This window comes from Anas acuta, chromosome 1 (genome assembly GCF_963932015.1).
Source record: "Anas acuta chromosome 1, bAnaAcu1.1, whole genome shotgun sequence".
In the NCBI taxonomy this organism is placed as follows: Eukaryota; Metazoa; Chordata; class Aves; order Anseriformes; family Anatidae; genus Anas; species Anas acuta.
This window is the reverse complement of record NC_088979.1, coordinates 119284109-119305390: the sequence shown is the minus strand read 5'-3', so window position 1 is coordinate 119305390 and position 21282 is coordinate 119284109. Positions and strand designations below refer to the sequence as shown.

The 21282-nt window shown below is 48.0% G+C and overlaps 1 protein-coding gene across 2 annotated transcripts in view; it reads left to right on the top strand.

Annotated features, from left to right (window-relative positions):
* The window catches only part of LSAMP (limbic system associated membrane protein), an 878636-nt gene that overhangs the window by 540229 nt on the left and 317125 nt on the right, over positions 1–21282 (top strand). Inside the window, exon 1 of one of the 2 annotated variants that reach the window (XM_068697642.1) lies at positions 14651–14799. The exons of the other annotated variant lie outside the window; for it this stretch is intronic. Within the exon in view, the coding sequence (XP_068553743.1) occupies positions 14730–14799 (70 nt within the window). The 5' untranslated portion in view covers positions 14651–14729. Of the gene's footprint in view, positions 1–14650; positions 14800–21282 lie in introns of those variants that run through there. 2 annotated transcript variants of the gene reach the window in all.

Genomic DNA, 21282 nt, shown 5'->3' with positions numbered 1-21282 from the left:
TGGCTGTCCTAGCCAAAGTGACTGGGAAAAGGAAGGGTAGGGTGAGAGAAAAAAAAAAGCTGTTTCTGTTCTTTAAGAAAGTTTGCAGAATACTCTAAAAGCAGTGAGACACCAACACAGTGTTAAGAGGGACAGTTCTTCCCTAAATCTTTGAAAATCATGAAGTGCCTGGTGATAGTTATCATACATTTCATTATATTCTACTTCTTAGTCTCTTTCGTTAGGAGATCCCAGGGCTCAGCTGCAAATGTAATGCCCACATCTGCAAAAAGCTGAGCAGCCCATCTGTATTGGCAAGCTGTTATCTGTTGTTTCATCCCCGTTAGGTTGCCTTGATAGAGTTTCCATCGGTGGTTTCATGCCAGCTTGCTGCAGTTGTGTCCAGACATCCCGGGTTCATGTATTCATAAGCTCCTCTTGGCCCTTGTAGCCTCACTGTTTGTTTTTTTTTCTTTCCCTTGCCGTTTTTTTGTGTACTTTTTGCCCTTTCCACCAAAGCTGGGCCTGATGTCCTGGTTGCTGTAAGCCCTGGAGCTGGAGCACACCTTTTACTAGAGCATTGGCTCTGTGGGCAGGGTGAGTTTACGGTCCTCTTCCTCGGGGAGACATCGTGCTTAAAGCCAAATGATGCACAGGGATATTGTAAACGTTCAGAAATCCCAGGCACTCTTCTCCTCTACTGGCTTGGTTATGTGCAGGGGGTGGAAAGTAACGTGTGCTCAGCTCCCTTTCCCTGCTGCCACCCAAGGACACCGCGATGCTGTGCCCATCACGGACCTCCTGCAGCCTGTGTGTCTTCACCTTCCTCTTTGCATCACGTGGGGAAATGCTCTGGCTTTGATAAGAGCTGGTCACCTCTGCAGTGTGTCCCCAGCACTGCCTCGCCGTGCCAGGTGCTCTGTTGCTTTCGTCCTTCCCCCTTCCAGCCCTGCTTTCGGTTTGGAGAACTGGCTTGCCCTAGGCAGCAGCCAGCTGGTTTTCTTTTGTGCTCCATTTGAGTGGCTGCCATCAAAGTTTAACGGGCCTCTCCTGTTACCATCATCACCTCCTGTGGATTTTAGTTCAATTTAGAGACAGCAAACCCCAAAACAGAAAATACAAACCAAGAAAACACAGAGAAGGCACCAGAGGCTCCGAGTCCTCCACTAATACCAGAGCCCTCCATATCAAAGAGAATTGATAAGCCTCGCTCAGACAAATTGCACACACGGTCGTGGCAGCTGGTATGTGTGCACCTCCCAAATCCATCAGCATCGATGTGACTCGGATTTGGGGTGCAGCCGTGGGCTGGCACTGCCAGAACCGGGAGAGCATCCGCACGGTGGGTGCAAACACCGAGAGCATCCCTTGGAGAAATGACCGTGAAGCTGCCTGTGGTCATGGAAACCGCTTCTGCCTTCCCTCCCCTCCCGGCACGGCGAGCCTGGAACAGTTTGTCCTCGCAGGGGCTGCCTTGTGCACAGCCTGAGCTCCCGGGAAGCCAAACGTGGGCAGCCTCGGTGCTGCGCCGCGCTTCCAGCGGCGGGCCACGTACAGTTAACAGGCTGCCCCGCACCCCACCGACGCCCCTTCAAAGAGAAAATTAGATCAAAGTTTTATCAGTTCGCCGTGTTTGAGAGTAACACATGCCAGGATTAATAGTGCTCAATTTTTCAGAAATATTAAAATTTGCTCTCTATTGTCAGGACAATAAATCTTTTAGCCTGCAAGTTCATCTTGCTCCGAGAACGACCGAGCGATTACTGACCCCAATTACACAATTAAATCTTTGAAATAATACTGTTTGATATTAAACAATTACATTCCTCATATGAAAATATCACCGTTCTCTTGCCAGCTAAGAGGGTATTAATAATGCATCTACACAGATTCCATTGTGTGTTAATAATGAATGTCTACAAAACCTTATAGGATGTTAATACTGCATGTACCCGCAAAGCTCTATAGGATGCTAATATACACCCTCAAGGCCCTAGGAAATGCAAATAGCGAAGCCAGAGCAAGGAAACGGTATTCCCTGTCCATTCCAGTCTTTAATACAGCAGTCTGAGCTGCAGAGCATCACAGGAAGGCTGGCAGAAAGTTCAGATCTGAGCAGCAGGAGAGGTCAGATGCCTGGGGGGACGAGGGAGGGAGCCACGTGTGGTTCATTGAGGTGTAAGGTGGGGGAGTGGTAGCCACCAGAAGCCGTGGTTGACACCCACTAAGAGCTGGGGGCTCCTGGCATTGACCTCGGGGGGATTTGGGTTGGAGACAGAAGGGAAGTCATAATTCAGACCCACAAAACGGGGGCTGCTTAGAAGGACCTTTATTCTTCACACGGGTTCCAGAGCTAGGGTTGGAGGGTGCCTGCCTCTGCTCCCCGTGCTCGGCGGGGACTTAGGGCCAGCAGTCGGTGCGCAGCGCTCCTTGTGTGAGAAGTGATTGAGAGAGAACACAACCCCTGACCAGCAGAGTCAGAAAAGCAAAACAAAACAGAAGAAAGAAAGAAAAAAAAAAAAAAAGGCAACGAACCTTCAGACGGGTCCCTTGGGGATAGACTGGGGCACCAGATAACAAAAGAACTATTTGCTTCCACTATAAAACACTCCTTTTGTGTTCTCTGCTGTGTGTCTTAGAGTGAGCATATTGACTGGCAGGAATGTTCATGGGAGCAATGAATTTTATGTAAATATTAGAGACTATTTGCAGGAAGCAGAATTTGAACTCATAAAAAGTAGTATTCTCGGCGGAAGCCTGATCCTAAAGGTTACTCAGAAAACAAAAACATACAGTGGGATTTACTGCACGTATTTAACAAAAGTGTATCGAGCCCCGCTCCGATTCCGAATATCGACTATCTGGGGACAGTTTGTGGACAAACAATGGACTGGAAATTATTTACTGAGACAAGTCAGCAAATAATTGCAAATGACAAATAAATTTGAGAAAATTACAAACTGCTTGTGGACAATTCATGAACAGAAGCGAGGCAAAATTAATCAGATAAATTATTCACAATGAATGAATCTCTCAGCTCTAATTAAAACTCTGTAGGGTATTAATAATACATGCCCACAGAACCACAAACAGAATCCTATAACCAAAAGGATCCATCTGCGTCTGCCTCTCAGAGCTTCCCCTCCTCGAAGGGGGAGCTGCTCTTAGCCATCATTTCTCTGCATCTCGTGTCCGCATGCCGGTGCTGGCTGCAGCTGATAAAAGCCCTCTTTGCAGGCGGGGTGTGTGGCTAGCATGGTGGCTTTCCCACTGATGTTTGTGGGAATCTGTTCCTCCTGCGTTTCTTTTTTTTCCTTTTCCAGCCCTCGGGGAATTCCTGGGGAATATGCATTGTATTATCTCGGCTTATCTGAAGTTGTTAAGGCTTTTCTTCCACGAGTGTCGCAAATGATTTTGCAAATGATTATTTTTTTTTATTTTTTTTCCCCAAGATGCCATGCAAGCAAAAACCTAAGGGCTTAATCGTGAAGATGCTCACGTATGGGAACTCTGCCAGCCCGGGGCTCCCTGCACCAGCGCCTGCCCTGTCCCACAGCCCCTTGGATTGCAGTTTGGGACCTTTTGCACCTGTATAGGTCTGCCGTGGCCTGGCATATGCTGCCAGCTCAGAAGCAGTAGGCTGAGCACCAGCCGTGCTGCCTGTTGAAAAATTCCTGCAAAAGGAGATTGCGCCCTCCCTCCCCCATATAATTTAGCTCTGCTTTCGGTATGTCTGTGTCTTTGTACTCTCAGGAACTCCCCAAACCTATTCCTCCTGCCCTGATTCCCTGCCTGCCAGACGAGACCTAGTCAATCAGAAAATTGTTTAATACTTTTCCTTTTATTCCCAAGAGATCTCCTGGCCTTCTGTGTTCCCATTCATCAGCCCCTTTTCTACCAGCTACCCCCACCCACTCTGTGTCTTTTATCTGCCTAAAACCAATCATTCTTCCCCTCTTCTTTTTTTCGCTTGACAAAAGGAATCAGAATTTAATAAGAGCAAGCTGCAAAATATCAGCATTAATCCCCTTGTCCTCATGGGGCTGGCGCCACGAGTCCCCGGGTCCCCTTATCGGCACCAAATTGTATTTCACCAGCTAGAACCCTCCTGATAGCATAAATACCTGCCATGCAGGTGTCTCCAGCTGACAAGATAACACCTTATCAATCATACGTCCCCAATTTATGCAAAAAAGCCCATCTTCCTTCTGTTTGTTTCATCTCGTGGCGGATGGAGAGCCAGGGAAGGGAGGGGCCAAAAAAAAATAATTGAATCCCTTCTGCTCCCGACCACTTGAAGAGCCAGGTGATACTCCCTGCTGGCACCTTGCCTCCCTCCTGCGGCAGACCCTAAATGTCTGCTCGCTGGCAGGGACTGCAGGACGAGCAGGGTCTGCTTTGGTTCATGACCCTCTTAGTTGTGTCCTCTGACACAACTCAGCCTGATCAGCAAAGTAGGAACAGTATGGGATGTGTGTGAAGCAGCTTTCTTTACTTCATCCTATAGGGCAGGGCAGGACTGGGACTGATCTCAGGTGAAGGGGATGCGGCAGGGATGTACAGGTGCCTGTGGGGTCAGAGGGTTTGTACAGCTTTAGTTGTGTTCTCCGACCTCCGTAAGGGTAAACTGCTGCAACCTCCAGGTCTGTGACAGGTAGAGGCATAAAGATGCCTTTTAGCAGTCCAGTTCGTCCTGTTCACATTAGGGAATTGAGCTTTAATGGGGAAAGGACCCGGTGCAAGTCCAGCAAGTGCTTTGATTGAAATGTTTGGGTAAGATTTCACGGACTCAAGTAGTCAGACCTGTACACAATATTGAGTTGAGCAGCTTGACCTTCCTCTGAAGTTTCATCTCAGTGGTAGCCATCACATACAAAGGACCGGTGTAGAAGTCCAAACCCTGCTAAAAAATTAAGGAAGGACGGCACTTGGTAAGCAAAGGCCTGGAGCTGCAGTGCCATTTCCATTCCTGGGAGGTGGCATTTGCTCTGCTCCGCAGCACCTTCGGTTCACAGAGTGGCTGATGATGTGTGGGGAGGGAAATGAGCAGCAAGAGCAAATGACCTCAGAGGCTGCAAAGAGCCTGGTTTCCATTGCAAATGCCCTTATTAGGATGGAAAAAGGTAGGGAAAAAAAAAAAAGGCAGAGAGTACAAGGCAGAAAAAATGCCTGGAAAAGATGTCTTCAGCTGTTTCCACAGCAGCTGCTCCTGAAATGGGTTGTAGTTCCTTAAACATACCTTTAACCCCATCCTCACAAGTGTTTTCCACTCCTTAATAAAGGGAGGTTCTAAAAACAACAGCACCAGATCCAGGTGAATCACAGGGCAGTATTTATCTTAGTCTCTAATCTGTACTTGAATTGTAATGTGCTTGGAGCAGCGACTGTATCTTTGGTCTTTGTGTGTACAATACTTATCAGAGTGGGTTTCTGTTCCACAAATGCAGCTCCCGTGCGCCGCCTCGATACAAAAAGTTAGCGACGACAATAAATCACAGCCAGTTCTGGTTCTGGAAGACCAGTTGTGTGGGAGAGGGAAGGAACAGCGGTTGTTAAACCCAAATCCTAGGTGTTCCTGTACTCTCTTAATGTCGGCGTCTCCTTTCGGCGTCTGCCCTTGCTACTTATTAAAAAGTAAAATGACTCCTGTAGAACGACTGCATCTTCTGCTGCTGCTGCTGGAGAGCCCAGCTCTAAGCTCGGGGGACGGGTGTGGTATCTGCCATCACTCACAGCGCTCGGGGAGCAAAATGCTCGTGCCTGTTACGTCGGTGAGAGCATCTGCCTCACCCTGACAGAGGAGTCACTTGGCTGGTGGGTTGGTGTAATGAATTAGCTAGCTTAACCCATGTCCATTTGCTTCCCATCATGGGTAAATGAGCATTCGGTACCACCCCGGTCCCTCAAGCTGCACCTCTGCACCGAGGTGCTAAGGGGACATGGGCTCTGTCCCCAGGCCCTCCAATTTTCTGTGTTACGGCTGATGCCACTTGCCAGACCTCTCCCTCCTTTTTGCCCTTGGGACCTCTCCATGAAGACACCTGTCTTATCCCATTAGGGCAGTTCCCCGTGGGGACGTGGGGATGTATGGATCATGTCTGCTGCAGTTCCCATCTCCACACCATGACACACCGTCGATCAGCATCTCCCTGCTCTCGTGTCTCCTCTCTCAGTCATTGGTGACCTTGATGGACACCTTACGCCGTACTGCCATGCTTTCAGAGCACCGAAAACATGCCTGTCATGCCATCCTATTTTCCCCCAACACTGAAATTTTTGTTATATCCACGGTGAGAGAGAACATTAGCATGAATGAACATGATGGAGGGCTATAAAGTTTTTATTACGGCAATTTTAGGCTGTTCATCTTATGAGTGGCAAACTAACTCCTGGGGAGGGAAGTGCTTTGGGAGGCACTCGCCGAGCAGCTTGGGGAGGAATCCCAATGGGGATGGAGGAGATGAAGGACAAGGGAATTGGTGTTGTTCATAAAAAATAAAACAAAATAAAGGTGGTTTGAATGAATCAGCCCTCAGCTACATGCAGGTAGTGTGAAATTGGTGTCTTGAAGTGGCCTGCCCTTGTGTAATGGAGAACAGCATTTAGTTTCTTCCGTGTGCTAGTTTGGGGCTGGGCGATGTGATTAATAAAAAGCTGCTTGCACAATGCCCAGCACAGCTGCTGTGGCATGCGTACGTGCTCTGGGCCTGTGGATGAACAGGCTATGGCTGTATAAGCACTTTTATTTACTCCTCTTGCCCCTCCTTTCCTTTTTAAAAAAAGACAATTTCTGTGCATCTCTCCCTGGTCTCTGGGCTGTGACTTTCAGGCAGGTTTGGGTAGGTCTGCGTGGGCGTGGGTTGTTTTGTCACTTATTACCCGGGCACTGCAGAGCTCTCTCTGAGTTTAAATTTATGTGTTCCGGCTTTTATTGCTGTGCCACTTGGCTCTTTTGAGTTATCTCAGTCACCAAATGAATTTTATAGTCCATTGGGGGCTGTCCATGCTTGTTAAGGTGATATTTCCATCTCCAGCGTGCCGTGGAATCTCATCCGCCACGCAGCGAGCGCTTCCACCAGCCTGCCGCTTCTCCAGGAAGCACCCCAGGTCCTCGGGGACCCCTGCAGCCACTGGACGAGTTGTGGCAGAGGCTCCTGGAAGAACACACAGCTCACAGTGCACACTTTTTCTTGGGAAGGAGGTGTCATCGATGCTGTTGCAGTGCTGGATGCTGCTGGCTGTGAAGCTCTTTGGTGCAGGGAGCCAGCAATGAATGGCTTTTGGGTACAGCTCTCTCCTGGTAGAGAGGGATTATTGATCAGAGGGGTGGCCCCATGGTGGGCGATCCTCCTGATGCCACCCTTTTGCTCTGCCTTGAACTGTTTTCTCTCCCTCTTCTGGAAGGGGGTCTCATGTTGTTTAATGGCTCCCCAGCGTTGCTTTATTAACGTCATCAAAATTTCAGGGGTGTTTTGGAAAGAGTACTTCCCACCCTGCATCAGGTCTCATAGCACAGCAGGTATGTATGGTGGCAGAGATGGGAGAGGGAGTCAGGAATTAATCACCGGGCGGTGATGGATGCTCTGGGCTTGATGTGGTGCTGCAGGACGAGGAGTCATCCAGGGACAGATGTAGGGATTACAAAAGTTTCCCCTGCAGCTGGGCACCCAGAAGTCCAATTTGTATGTCCCTTGTGCCCGCTGCTGGCGTGGCTGGTCAGCAGCCCATGTAGCACTGCAGCCCTTCGCCAGGAGCATGCAGCTAGAGAGTTGAACTCTGCTTCTCAGCTGCAGTGTGTTATCCATCACATCAGCCAGGCACAGATTGCTCTTCAGATGATACGGGGTTCTTGTCTTTTTACCCTGATCCCCTTAAGAGGGCTCCCCTAGGACTCAACCACTGGAAGACAACTTGCCGGTTCCTTTTTCCTGCGTGAAGGGCTCCTGGTAGGATTTCTCAGTGAGTCTCTGCTGGACTTAATGTGATGTTGTTTTCTTTCTCTGCTCCTCCTTTGTAAACTACTAATCAATGATATATTGCAGCTGTTTCCATGATTCATTTTCTTAAGCCTGTCGTAAGGCTAATTGGTTTTCAGTTTAAGTCCTGGATCTTGCAAATTACTGTGTGTGGGCACATTGCAGGATCCGGGGCCCCAAATTTTCATTCCCCGCTGTCATTAGCAGTGTTAGAGTCTGTGCTAATCCCTCTCCAGCTAACTGTCTTCATACAGCAATTTAACTGCTTCGTATTAACCTGGTGCACCTCTTCCCGCTGGGTTGTGCTGCGTTCCTATGTCACCCTTGTGGCAGCCATCGCATCTCTCCCACTGAGTGCAAATAAAAGCAAATTATAAACAAAACCAAGCCTGGAACTACACAGCTCCTCCTTTCCCTCCTGTTCTGTCCCTCCAAAATGAGAGATTCCTGTAAGGAGTTAGCATGTCCATCATTTAACTAAACAGTACGCATCTAACGTTTTTTAATCTCCCCTCGTAAATCAATCCCTCCGGGAACTTATCTAGTTCAGCCGTCTGGAAATTAAAAAATAAAATAGGTCTCACAATAGGACAAGCCTGAAATGTCTTTGGGGGGGGAGGGAGAGGAGCGGCGGAGGGTCTGAGTGGCAGCAAATAACACTTGGTATTTTATAACCCCTTCCATCTCAGGATCTCAATGTACTTTGCAAACGGGAGTGAATTAAGGGTCACCGTGTCCCCCCATGAGGCTGGGAAGTCTTGTCACAAATCTGTGTCAGCTAGCACTTGTCTTTATGAAGCACGTGCAGCTGCTGGAATTGCTCGGCCTCTGCAGGGATAGAAGTCATTTCTTCCTGCTGCAGGAAATTAGCTTCTACCCGCTGCAGTTGGAGGTGGAGAGGAGAGTTCCCATTAGGAGCAGAAGGCCTCTGAGGGAGATGAAAAATTCCAACCCCTTTTAATAAAGGTAACTGGATTAAATGCACACGCATTAGATACGCTCTGTATTTTAGAGGCAGGAAAATTCAGACACAGACAAAGTGATGTGTCCAGCACCACGCCAGGAATGAGAGGCAGAGAGAGGAAATCTTCACCCATTGCTATAATTGCAGAACCATCCTCCTTCCTGCAAATAGCAGCAAGCTTTGACTACTTGTGGCCAGCAGCATGAAATCTGGGCTATACAGCTAGGCGTTCGACTGAATGGCTTTATCAGAAACTCCAGATATGCTTACAGGTACCAAGGGAATCTCCTCTTCTGAGGAGATTCCAGTGCTTCCTGCTTCGAGGAAGGTTGTTTCAAGGCAGACAGGAGCAGCTGTCTTTCTGGTGGCTTCTTGGCATTCCACTCTGGGCCCCCACAGCTCGGGGAAGGCACCCTGGCCTGCCCTGAGATGAGATAGCAGAAGGTACCAGGTCTTTTTCAGGTTTGGCTGAAGTTCTGAATAAGGGCTTGCATTTGTTCTTCTCCTACCCTTACTGCTCCACCAACCCATCCCCAATAATTATCTTTCAGATTCATCCCTTCCGTCTATCCTCATTCTCCTTAACTGCTCATTGAGATTAGGAAACATCCTTTTAGTCTCCCTCTCTCATCCTCATTAAATCTCCTTTTTATTTTTTTTTTCTTTATCTTCATCTCCTCCTTCCTAGACTGTCACTAAATTAAAAAAGAAAGAAGAAAAAAAAAAGAGTAAAGAAAGACTCTTTAATGTGTTTTAAAAAATCTCTTTGAAAATGATACCGTCTGTGTCGCTTCTGTCTCTGTGTCTCTCTCGCTTTATTTATTTATTTATTTTTACAGACTTAACTAAAAACGGGCTTATTGATAAAAGCCACGGTGTCTGCTGTTTGCTGATGATTAGGTGCAAAGACGAGGCCTTTCCCTGTTCAGATAGGTAAATATGTAAAAGATGTTATTTAAATTGAAAGGACAGGCTGACAATGTGCATTCTTCCTCCCTCCAGCACCCAGTGTCACAGGCACAGATGTCCAGGAAAAAGTCTGGACTAGAATCCAAAGATAAAAGCAGAGTTTGCCCCCAAACGTGCACTTAACCCCAGGCACTGATTCCAGAAACTGCTGATGTCTCCAGGCCCTTGAGAGATGTTCTGGTTGCTAGCAGACTGCAAATTGCAGCATCTCGACCCTCACGGCTTCCATTAGTCAGCCCCAGATAGGAAATGGTACAGAAGAGCAGCTTCTTGCCCAATGGGAGCAGGACTGGGAAGTTCTCTGTCAAAAAGAGAAAAAGAATAGGAAAAAAAAAAAAAAAGACAGAAAAAGACAAAAAAAAATAGCACTTCTCTGATTTGAAATACTTGTGGACCCAGATCTAAACATCTTCTCAAAATACACTTAAGTTCGGGAATTTTTTGAACAGGATCCATAGGCTAAGAGATTTTAAAGTTGGAAAAGTCAACTCTGTCCTCTTCACTCTGATCTGAAAGTGTTACCATGATGTGAGCACGTGTCCAAGCTGTCTTTGCTCTAGCTCTTTTAAGTACTAGGAGCAATGAAACTGCAGCAGCTGAGGCTTCTGTGGCTACTTGCACTTATACCCAGAGCTGTGTGCCTTTAGCAAGGAAAACTTCTGCCCTTGCAGGTTTAGAATTGCTGACGAACAGGACAACCATTGCTTGCTGCAATCACACTTCTGGTAACTCCTGGTAGCAGAGATCCGGACCATCTGTGTTTGCCAGCTGCCTGGGCACTGACATGAAAGAGCTGGGTTTGATGGCATCGTGTAGGATCACAGAAGTGTTGGTTGGAAGGGACCGCTCGCTGGGCCTCTAGTGTCCAGTCCAAGCTCCTGGATGAAGCCAGACATCTATCTCTGTGTCAGAATCAAAAGGGCTACATCTCAGTGGGTTCATTTCCTCTTCTCCCTGCTTTGCCTGCCTCGTGGCTGACTCTCCTCCAACACTGGGGCAGCTTTGGCTACCTACCCAAATCTCAGTTCCAGAGGCACACGAGGTGGCCCGTTGCAGAGCCAGTGTAGATCCCGATTTGCTAGGGCTTTTTAGTTCATGTTCCATATAAAAAGGTTCCTCATGACTTGCTGGGATACCTGGCACAGGCCCAGGGGAGGCAGTGGTGGTGTCAACGTGTAGTTGACATTTAGTCATTAGGACTGGATTCTTGACAACGGCAACAAAATGTTGCTGAGAATCCAGCAAAGGTATAAATGGAGAAGGGTTTCTGCCAGACCTGTGGGCCTGATTTCTGCTGGTGGCATTTTGCTCAGAGATAGAAGTTGGCCTTACTTCTGTGGTAGAGCCAAACAAAACCCAGAACATACCCATCTGCAGTTTAAGTCGTATCATTATGATGTTACCTTTGAATTTTCCATTTTTTGTTTGTGTGTGTTTCTGCTGCTCCTGGTTTCCTTGGTAGAAAATTTCAGTGTATGTAACCAAGGGTTATACCTTGTGCCTTGCTGTCTGGAGCTAGCACTCCTCAAAAAAGCCATGAGGCCCAGTGATAACATGCATCCTAACAGCAGGGACTCATCCTAACAGTAGGGACCCCTTTAATATCTTAGGTCTTAGAGAGGCTGGAGGCATTTACCAGACCATGCTCTATGGTCTTCTTCAGTGTTTAGTCACTAATTGTTATTCACTGCTCCCCCAGAGCATTTTGTTTCTGATGACATGTGCAAATGGCACATTTGTTAGCAGACAAGGTTTGAGAGCGAGAACAAATCTAGCTTATTCTAATAAAGTGAAAATTAAAACAGTGGGTTACACTATTGAAAACGAGAGTTATGCAGAATGAGACAGGAAAATGCACTGCCAGTTATCTATGCGACACTTTTGTTCCCTTCCCAGCTCTTTATTGAGAAGCTCTCTCCCAGCCTGGGGCTCCGGCAGCCCCATGAACTGAGCGTGAGTGCCAGGAGTTGTTCTTCCTGAGCGAATCGCCGACGTGGTATTCACCCTACCACCATTAAGGAACCATGCAGTGAATGTGCCTTCAAAAAGTGGCTCCTCACCCCACTCCTGTTTGACTTAGAAAGAAGGGTATGCACTAATACCACCCTTTCCCTTCCTGATAAGCTGTTCAGGGGATTTCTGTTTGGAGCATCCCAGTCAGGGTTTGACAACTTCCCATTAAAAAAGGGGATCATTCTGAGGTTCGCATCTCCTGTGCAAATGTAGCGGGTTTACGTGGCAAGGTTTTGGCCAGCACTGCGGGGCCTCGCCATTAGTAGGGCCCACAAACCTAAAAGCAACCCAGGCGTGGAGGCCGGGATTTTGCTGTGGAGAAGTTCAGATCGCAGCATTACAAGCAAGGTTTCCCAGCTTCCTCAGGCCTGGCACGCGATCAAATAAACCAGAAAAAAAAAAAAAAAAGTTTAATTAAACTAACATGAAAAAAAAAAACCCTGAAAGTGTCACAAAAACTGAAGGCGGTGGTGCCAGTTCCCCACGGCATATGGCAGAGCAGCCGCTCTCCCTGCGCCACAAAGGCGGGCCTGTCACTTCAGAGGGACGCGCGGCCCTTTCATTTCCCCGCCTGTCACCCTGACGGCGACGGGACCATCCCCTCCGCCGCCCTCCCCTCCTGAGCAGGAGACAGGGCAAGCTGCCGCAGGGGACAGGATTTCTCCTGGGGAAGGCACATAGAGAGGGAAGCCGCCCATTTTGCCATTTCGGATGGCACCGCGAGGGGCTGGCCGCGGGAGGAGGAGCGCAGAGCGTCACCCGCTGTGCAGGCCTCTGGGGGCCCCCTCCGCTACCTGCCACCGGGCTTGAAGCACTTTATTCTTTTATCAAAGAGAATTTAGATTGGACATCTAAACCCCTTTAAAAACAGAGAAGTCTTGATGTTCGCTGTGTTTGATGTGGGTGCGTTTCAGGGGGCAGGTAGCGCCGGTTTCCCGGCTCCATCTTGCCTTGCACGAGTCCTCGGGCTCAGTGGGGCAGGGGAACCCAGGGCTTGTTGTGGGGAGCAGGTCCGTGTGGCAGCCATCAGCCGGAGGGACAGGGAATGCTTTTGGGTATCAGAAAGAAGGATGAAGGCTTCTTTAGATCTATTAAAGGGCCGCGGTGAGCCATTTCCCATGGGAAGGCAGTATGAAAGCTAGCTTGAGTTGAGTTAGGGAGTTGGGCTTTTATGCTTCTGGTGACTGCGATGACTTACATCCTTGGCTTAGAAAGCCTTGCTGTCCATTTGCCTGCCACATTTCCTCTCAGTTTGAGCAGCAGAGCATTATCTGGTATTCCTTTTTATGTCAGGTAATGTGCTGCTTTACCTATAAGCACATGTATGTGTGGAAGGCACAACAACAAACTTGAAAGCCCTTGGGCTCGCCGAGTACTGCGGGGGGACCAGGAGGGTGACAAAGCATCAGGGGCTCCATTCTCACAGCACGGAGGGGAGATTTTTAAAGGGTTGCAGCATGCCACTGGGAATTTGGTGTTTGAGTATCACAGCTTTCCAGGTTTATTTTTAAACATCCTGGTGTCTCAGTGGGTTTTAGCAGTATAGAAAGATGAAGGCAATGGCTCTGGCAGTGCAGACTTACAGGATCCCACACACCGGAGGAGGCAGTGGGATGTGACCAAAGGGCAAGTGTAGGGAAAGCTCAAGTGTGGTATCGCTGGTGGAAAGGAGAGGAGAGGAAGAGGCTGAGCTCACAGGAGGCGAGGTCAAGCAGGTGAAAAGGACAGACAGGACGAAATTGCTGTAGGGTTTTGGAAGTGAGAAGAAATCAAAACTCAACCCAGTGAATGCTTCAGAACCAAGAGGGATGAAGCAGGATAGATGTGCCATGATGGGGTTTCAGGGTGAGGAGAGAGAATGCTAATAGCCACATTGTGTATGCTTTGTGTGTCAGAGAAGCTGGGAAGAAGTTGCAGTGTATGGAAGTGAGCAGTAATGAGCGGCCAGGCATGTCTCCCAGCTGTCAGGACAAAGAAGAAGGGCTTGGGTGCTGGCTGCGGTGCCGTCATCTTTATCCCAAGGGGCTTCCATCTGAAAATCTCTCCATGGGAGGTTCATTACTTCCCCCGTCATCCCTGCAGTCTCTGCACAGGCAGAAAGTGAACCCCGGGACCCAAGAGACCAGGCTGGGTCACAGTGGCCTCGTTCCTCCTTCCAGCCCTCCCAGCTCCCCAAAGGCTTGTGTGTTTCTGTGCTCTGAGGAAATTAGCTTGCTGAGGAGAAAGGGCACAGTCATTGTAAAAACCTGCTCCAATGAAGTTGTTTAATTGCAAAGGAGGAAAAACCATTTGTAAATTAAATGAATCACCCTGCTTACAATACAGAAGACTAAGGGATGATCTGAGAGGAAGCTGACACTTTGGCAGTCTGATGGCACAGTCTGAGACACAGGAGATAGAGCCGAGCATCTCAAAGTAGCAAAGGAAGCAGTGGCTTTTAGAGCAACAGGAAAGCAATTAGCCTTGTTTTCCCTACAGCTCCTTAGACGTCTGCTTGCTGTTAAATACCAAACCCTGTCCTGTTTTCCAGCTGCCTCTTCAGCCCATGCATGCATGGGGCTGTGCCGGGATGGGGGACAGCTGGGAAGGCCTCCAGCATTGCCACCTGCCAGCTGAATCCCATTAATGAAACCAGCACCTCCTCCCCCATAACGAGGTGGGTTGGGAGCACCTCCAGCTGGGGTGATAACACACTCCTCTGTCTGTCGTCTGCTTATTGCATAAGACATCGAAGGGGTGCAGGGTGCTCCTTGGGGTTGCTTGTGCTGTGCAGAAATTTATAGGACAGCCTCGGGGCCTTTCCCTGAATTGCTGATGCTGTGTGAGGAATGAGGGGTGAGAGACTTCCAACAAGTGGTCAGGAGGAGGAGGAGGTGGAATCCAGCAGTCACACGCTTGGTAAGATATTGGCAGCTCTAGCTGTCTAGCCAAGTTGCTTAACTGTTAAATAACATGTCTGTGCTCTCCTAGGGCGTTCTGCAGTAATAATTAATAGTGATTACATAGCGATAATACAATGGTTATGCTAATAGACCTATCAGCTTGGATGTAAAGAGAGAGGAGCCAATACTATAAATATAGTAATATCTCTGTGGAGAGGGATCTTAATGACAAGACTATCTCATATAGTAAACATGCTGATACTGTTTATAATAAACAGTGCAGTTCCTTACCTGCTCCATTCAGTCTCTGCAGTTTTCCTGCAATTAACTTGCCTCTCTTCAGTCCTGCTTTTCTTTCCCACCATCCCCGCCCTGCCCTATCCACACAAAGGTGTTTCGAGATTTTTTTGCTTCTACATTGAGCAGGGAAGTGAACTGAATAGATATTTGTTAATATTCATGCTAAACCTTAGAGTGGAGACCAAGGCAGCATATAGGTGCTCAGGACAGCTACGAACTTGGGGGTTAGAATGCTTTTCTGGATCCCCACATCTACTAGTCTTTCATTTTCTTGAATAATGCTATGTGGAAATGGTGAGGAAAGGGATGAAAACTCAAAGGGTTAAGGTGCCTTGTTACTCAGTGCATGCACAGCTACCAGATTCGCAACAGCTGTATGAGGAAACCCAGCCTCCTCTGAGCAAATGAGCACAGAGCTACAGCAACAAACCCTAGTGTGTGCCACACACTTGAGTCTCCTGCCAGTGGCTTTAGGGAAAAATTTAGAGCTGCCTTATGTTGCTTGGGGGCTCAGTCTCCAAGTACTGGTGTGTTGCCTGGGTGCTGGCAGCCGAGGATGGAAGCAGGAAGCTCTGAGGTTGGTGATATCATAAGCCCCATAAAAACTGGGGGAGGGAGGCTGGATGGAAGGAAGGAAGATCTTCTAAGCAGGTGACTAGATGCAGCTGGGATGAAAGGCTGTAGCCAGGCAAAGCAGTAGCTGGGGAGGCTAGTTACTATTTCAGGACTTTCCTCCTCAGCAGTAGCATGGGAAGGAGGCTTTTAAATTCAGAAATCCTATGAGGAGTGACCTATGCTGGTTGGGGAGCAGCCGGTTTGCAAAAGATGACACAGCATGTGGTAAGCTAACTCATCGGCATCGTGCGCTGGGATGATAAAAAGGGCAAGGCATCCTCAGTGAGAGGGAAGAAACCTTTTCAGGAGTGAAACCACAGGCAAGGGGTGGTACAGCCCAGGCTGTGCTGGAGGTGCTCTATGCCCAGAAACCTGGCCTTTGTTCCTGACTCAACAAGAATCCTGTTGGGTGGCACTGACTGCAGGTACTGCTTGTGGGCTTGAAGCTCCTCCAGACTTATTCAAGTCATGATAAGAGACATTGGCCGCAGTGCTTGGTGGAAACCCTAGGAGCATCCTGACAGCCCAGCCAGCTGCTGTGCCTAGCTGCAGTGCACTAAAATGATAGATCAGTAACCCTGGTCAGAAAATGGGGATGTATCCAGCCCTCTGATGTGAGGGTCTGGTGGGCAGAATAAGCCGTGAGCTTGAGTGAAGCGTGTAAAAACCCATGCTGAACCCCCCCCAAGCCCTCTTACAAAATTCTGTTGTGTGTTTCAGCCTTGAACCTGTTGCAGTTGGTTTTCCAAGTTCAACTACTATTTGCAGTCACCCAGTTTTACAGAGGAATAGTAATGCATCCGTTACTCCAGCAGGTTTCGGTTATCTTAACTAAGCTAAAGCCTCCTGGTCTGCTTGGCTTAGTGTGACCAATTTAAACAGCCATGGTGAACTAGGCCTGCAGCCATGGTGAACTGCTTGGCAAAATCCCTGGCAATGTTTCAGTCCTTGCTGGGGGCAGAAGTGTCTCCTCATCCTGGTGGAAGGCTTATGGCTTTGGGGGAATGCAAAAAGGTTCTCAAATATCCTTGCTAGTTGTCTTCCTTCTCTGAGCATCAGCATTGGGCAAGGAGGAGCCGACATGTTGGAAATACCATGTACAGTGGTAACCTCTGAATCAAATCTATTTTCTTAGGAGCTGAAACATGTTAATTCCTACTTGTATTTTAAAGATCTGGCAAGGTACCAGTGTCCACTGGGGAGGATGTGCATTTATCTTCTGGAGAATCTCACAGTCCAGTAGTACCCTGTCTCTAAATGTTTCTGCTGGGCTTTGTCTGGCATTTTCTGCTGCTATAGCACCTGGCCCACTGGAGGCAGCCTGGTGCCTGCAGGTCCCCCTAAGCACTGGTGACTGATCACCTTCACATTAAAAACAAAGCCAGAGGTCCTGGGAAGCAGAGGAGCCAGGAATAAACTTGATGCTTGTTAGTAGGCAGTCCCCATTTCTTGCATCCTACTGGGAAAAAATGGGGAAGGTGGGCAAGCAGGGTACTGGAGAGACAGAGATGGAGAAAATGCGCTTTGTGGGTTTTTTGTGTTTTTTTTTTTTTTTTTTTTGCTCTCCCCATCTTCCCATTCCCCACTGCTCCCTGTTTGAGACTTCGTGTCAAATACCTCTGTGCGCGTTCCCCTCCCCGCTCCCAAATCTCATCTCTCTTCAGAGCTTTGGCTTTAAATACGCACACATATATGCAATTAAATGCAGGCTTTGACTTTTCGCCTGGGAAACTGGAGGGATAAGGTGAGCTAAGCTTTTAATTACGAGTACCCATTCTGGGAGGCAGGGAATTCAAGCCGACAGTAGATGCTGCAGCACTGCTTAATCCTGTCTTACAGGGAAGGGAGGGGAAAAAACATGAATCTGCTGGAGAAAAGATTTCCTGAATATATAAAGAAAATATTGTTTCTTTCTGCTTTGCCTCTTCCACCTTCCCTTTCTTTTCTGTTCTGCCAAGTAGAAAACAGGCATTAAATGCTGGGGATTTGATTATGGCTTTTGTTAAGGTGAAAACATCAAAGTGCAGCTCTGACCCCTAGAATCAGACTGTTTGTGTCAGGTTTTTTTATTTTTGTTCCCCACCCTCTAGAGCAAACATAATGGGCCAGGTTCATCTGGGCTGCTTCATTCATTGGCGTGGCTGGAGCTGCACCACAGACACCTCTGTGTGCGAGGGACTTTCTTGATGGGGAGGTGAACAGTGTAGTTGTTTCATGGCACCGCTTCCACAACAAGCACAGCTGTGGCTGCGTGAAAAATAAATACATAAAATTATCCATGTCCTCCAAAGAAACCACTAATGTGTTTTCTACTGCAAGACACTGCAAGGGGAGGCAGGATTGAGCTGGGACACTGCTAGGTTGACGGGTGTGAGTCCCAGGCGAAGACCTGCCCGAGGAAGAGAAGCAGAATAGAAGGTGACCTGTCCTTGTGTCCTGAGGGCTGTGTCGAGCCAAGGCTGTGCCCTCCTGCAGCTGTTCACATGCCTTTTTTTGCAGTAGGACCTCCTGCAACTTGTGCTGGAGCCTCTGACTTGCCAGCCTTGGTCCAGGCTGGGCTTGTGGAGCTGGCCTTGTCAGCACCACTGGCTGCTTTTCAAGCCCTTCCGAGTGTTTCCCTCTCCTTTCTTTTCCTTTACAATGACTAGTTGTGTGTCAGGGTGAAGCTATTGCATCTTCCAAGAAGAAGAGACAGGTCTTGCCTTCCAGAAAAGAGCACCAGTTACCCCAGCGGGGATATTTCCAGCAGAAGGGCTTGTGGTGCTATGCACAGGAGGATGTTTTAAATCAAGGTAACGTAGCCAGGGCCAGTTTTGGTAGGAGCCTGTTTGGGAAGAAGAGGGTGGAGATGAGAGCTGGGAGCTCAGAGGACAAGTTCGTCAATAGTGTCATGGTATCCTTGTTTTCTTGCTTGTTTACGTGCTTCGAGGGGAGCTGGGCTGGCATGAACACTTCAAATGGGATTTTTCTGACGTCTGAATACTTCTGTCTGAACTTTTTCTTACAGTTCTTGTTCTGGATGAGTTTCTACTTAGCATCTCCTGACAGCTTTGTGCTACGGACTGACCCTCCGGGCCGCCTAATAGCTGAGGCCTTTGCCTAGCCTGCTGTTAACTAGGAGACCTGACTGCCTTACTGATAGGAAAAAACCTAAAAAATGCTCCACTGCCTCTGAATTTCCTCTGTAATGCCATCGTGACTCCTGATTAATTTCCATAATGCAATTTTGCCAGGTAGACCTCGGTAACCTTTTAGCTGACCTCCGTCACCTGCTGTTCCTCACAGGCTTCCCACTATTAAGAGCTGAATAATCCAGGCAAACCTGCCACCTTCAAGCAGATCGGTGGAGTGGTGTGGCATTTATATCTTGGGAGAAAGAGCTCTATCTTATATCACCTGCACAAAACCTTTGTTTGGCCTCAACTCTTGTTAGATACCAATCTTTCTTCCTTTGCCTGAGTTCCTCAGCTTAGAAAATTGGTGTAATGTCTACACGGCCACACCTGTGATAAAGAAAATGTCCCAAATCAGTCAGCACTCAGTTTGGGGTTTAATGGTCTGTACTAAGTCAAGCTAGAGCAGCAAACCCTCCTGGGTGACTTCAGCCAAGCGGGGAGTGCAACAAGGAATTTGGTGGCTGCCTAATGAAGCAAGATCCGTAAGGATATGGACAGCCAACGTGTGCATATGCAAAGAAGGCACTTGAAAAATTAAGAAGTTCCTTAGCTTAATGAAATAATAATTGTGTGTGCATGCATGCGCTGGGGGCCTCTCAAGCATACTTAGAAACCCCAAGAGCCTGGTTGTACCTTTTGTGAGCCTTCTACTCCCACTTCGTTTCCAGAAAAACGTGAAGCCTTTTGGGAGGGGGTAGGCGCAAAGGAGCGTAGCAAACACCCTGGGGAAGGGAGAAGCAAAAGGCAAGGGAGCACTCGGTTTGTGTCATCAGTTCCAAATACCTTGGCCGTGGGCTTCCCCCAAGGTGGTGTGAGAGGCGAGACCAAGCGTGCAGGCGGCGCGTCGGGAGGGCACGTCTGGGAGAAGTGTTTATTTAAGACAATTGTGATCAAATATTCATCAGCTCTCACTCCCTCCATCCTGCTCCAGCTCCTTTCTCCCTCCGCTCAGCTGGAAAAGACTTCAGAGCGAAAGAGGGAGCAGCACTTAAATGCTTATTTATGTTGTCATTTCTAGGCATTTTATCAGGTCTCTAATGAAATAGATTTTCTCTCAAGAGGTGCGTATTTTCTGAGCCAGAGGGGGAGAGCACTACGGAGTGCTGAAAAAAAGCTGCCCACATTCGATACGTTTGATGCATTATTAATGATGATAAAAGCAAGAGGTTATAAACATTTTCTTTTCCAAGTACTAATTGCAGCTGACCCTAGCTTAAAAAAAAAAATGTGGGGGGAGTACAAACAGATCCAGCGAGCCTGAGGTGTAACTGTCAGGGCAAAACTCCTTTCTTGACAATCCCGAATGCTTTCACATATATCATTTCTAAGAGCGCTGCCAGAGCCAAACCATTTGGGACTAGAATTATAGCAGAGATTAGCAGGATTCTGTTCCAAGAATATCTTTATGGTGATCACTTGTCACTTGTCATTACAAATAAATCCTATTGGTCTTCTTGCCTCGGTCTCATCCTTGGCTTACTTACACTTGAGAAATCACTCTTCTCCTCCCCTCTTTTTTCCAGCAGGAGAAATCCAGGTTGATTTTATTTTTGAATGGCTGCTGGCTTAGCCTGACTCAACACAGCCCTCCGCCCTGATGGGGGTGGGAAGACACGAGAGTCTTTGCTTATTTTTAGTCCTGTAGCAGGTAAAATGTGTCTTAGTTGTTGTGGCTGGAATATTTCTGTGTATCTGTGGCTTCACGTAGGGCAGCAGAGCGTACACACAAGGTTAGGGAGATGACACTATTGCCCTTTGCCTCCAAAGAGAGATGCCTTCTTGGCCAAAGCTCCTGTTACAAGGGGCAATCCAGGCCAAATGGCAGAAAATAAGCAGAAATCAAGTGTTACCATCTCATGATGTACAACCTTCCTCCTCTTGGCTGCTGGTGCTCTCGCTCAAGGCAGCATGAGGCAGATTCTGCTGTCTGAATCCTCCACAGCTGTGATGAAACCCACTGAGTTTTTACGGGTGATGCTGAGATGTCCTAGGTCTAAGCAGCAGAAATGGAGTTCGAAGCAGTTAAGGAAGGCATCGTACACCAACAAATCAAGTTAGTTATCGAGGTGAGCCCTTGGAAGGGGTGAGGGTGGAACGGAGTTGCCCGTGGACTTCTGTGCTTTCTCCGGAGCTTTAAAAGACTCTGTGCTAACGCTGGAGCTTAGGCTGGTGTTTGAATATGCTTTAAAAACCCGAACACGTTCGCTAATATGTTGGCTTTGTTTGCAACAGAATGCCTTATTTCTATTTATTATTTCACTCATTTATTATTGATATTACAGTAACAGCCAGAGGCCTCTTTCTGCTAGGTGTCCTACGGATCCCTTGTAAGGGGGAAGTTTCTCTGCTCAGGCTCTGCCGGAGAGGTGGGTGCGCGTTCAAAGGAAGCAGCAAATTGGTTGCAGGGT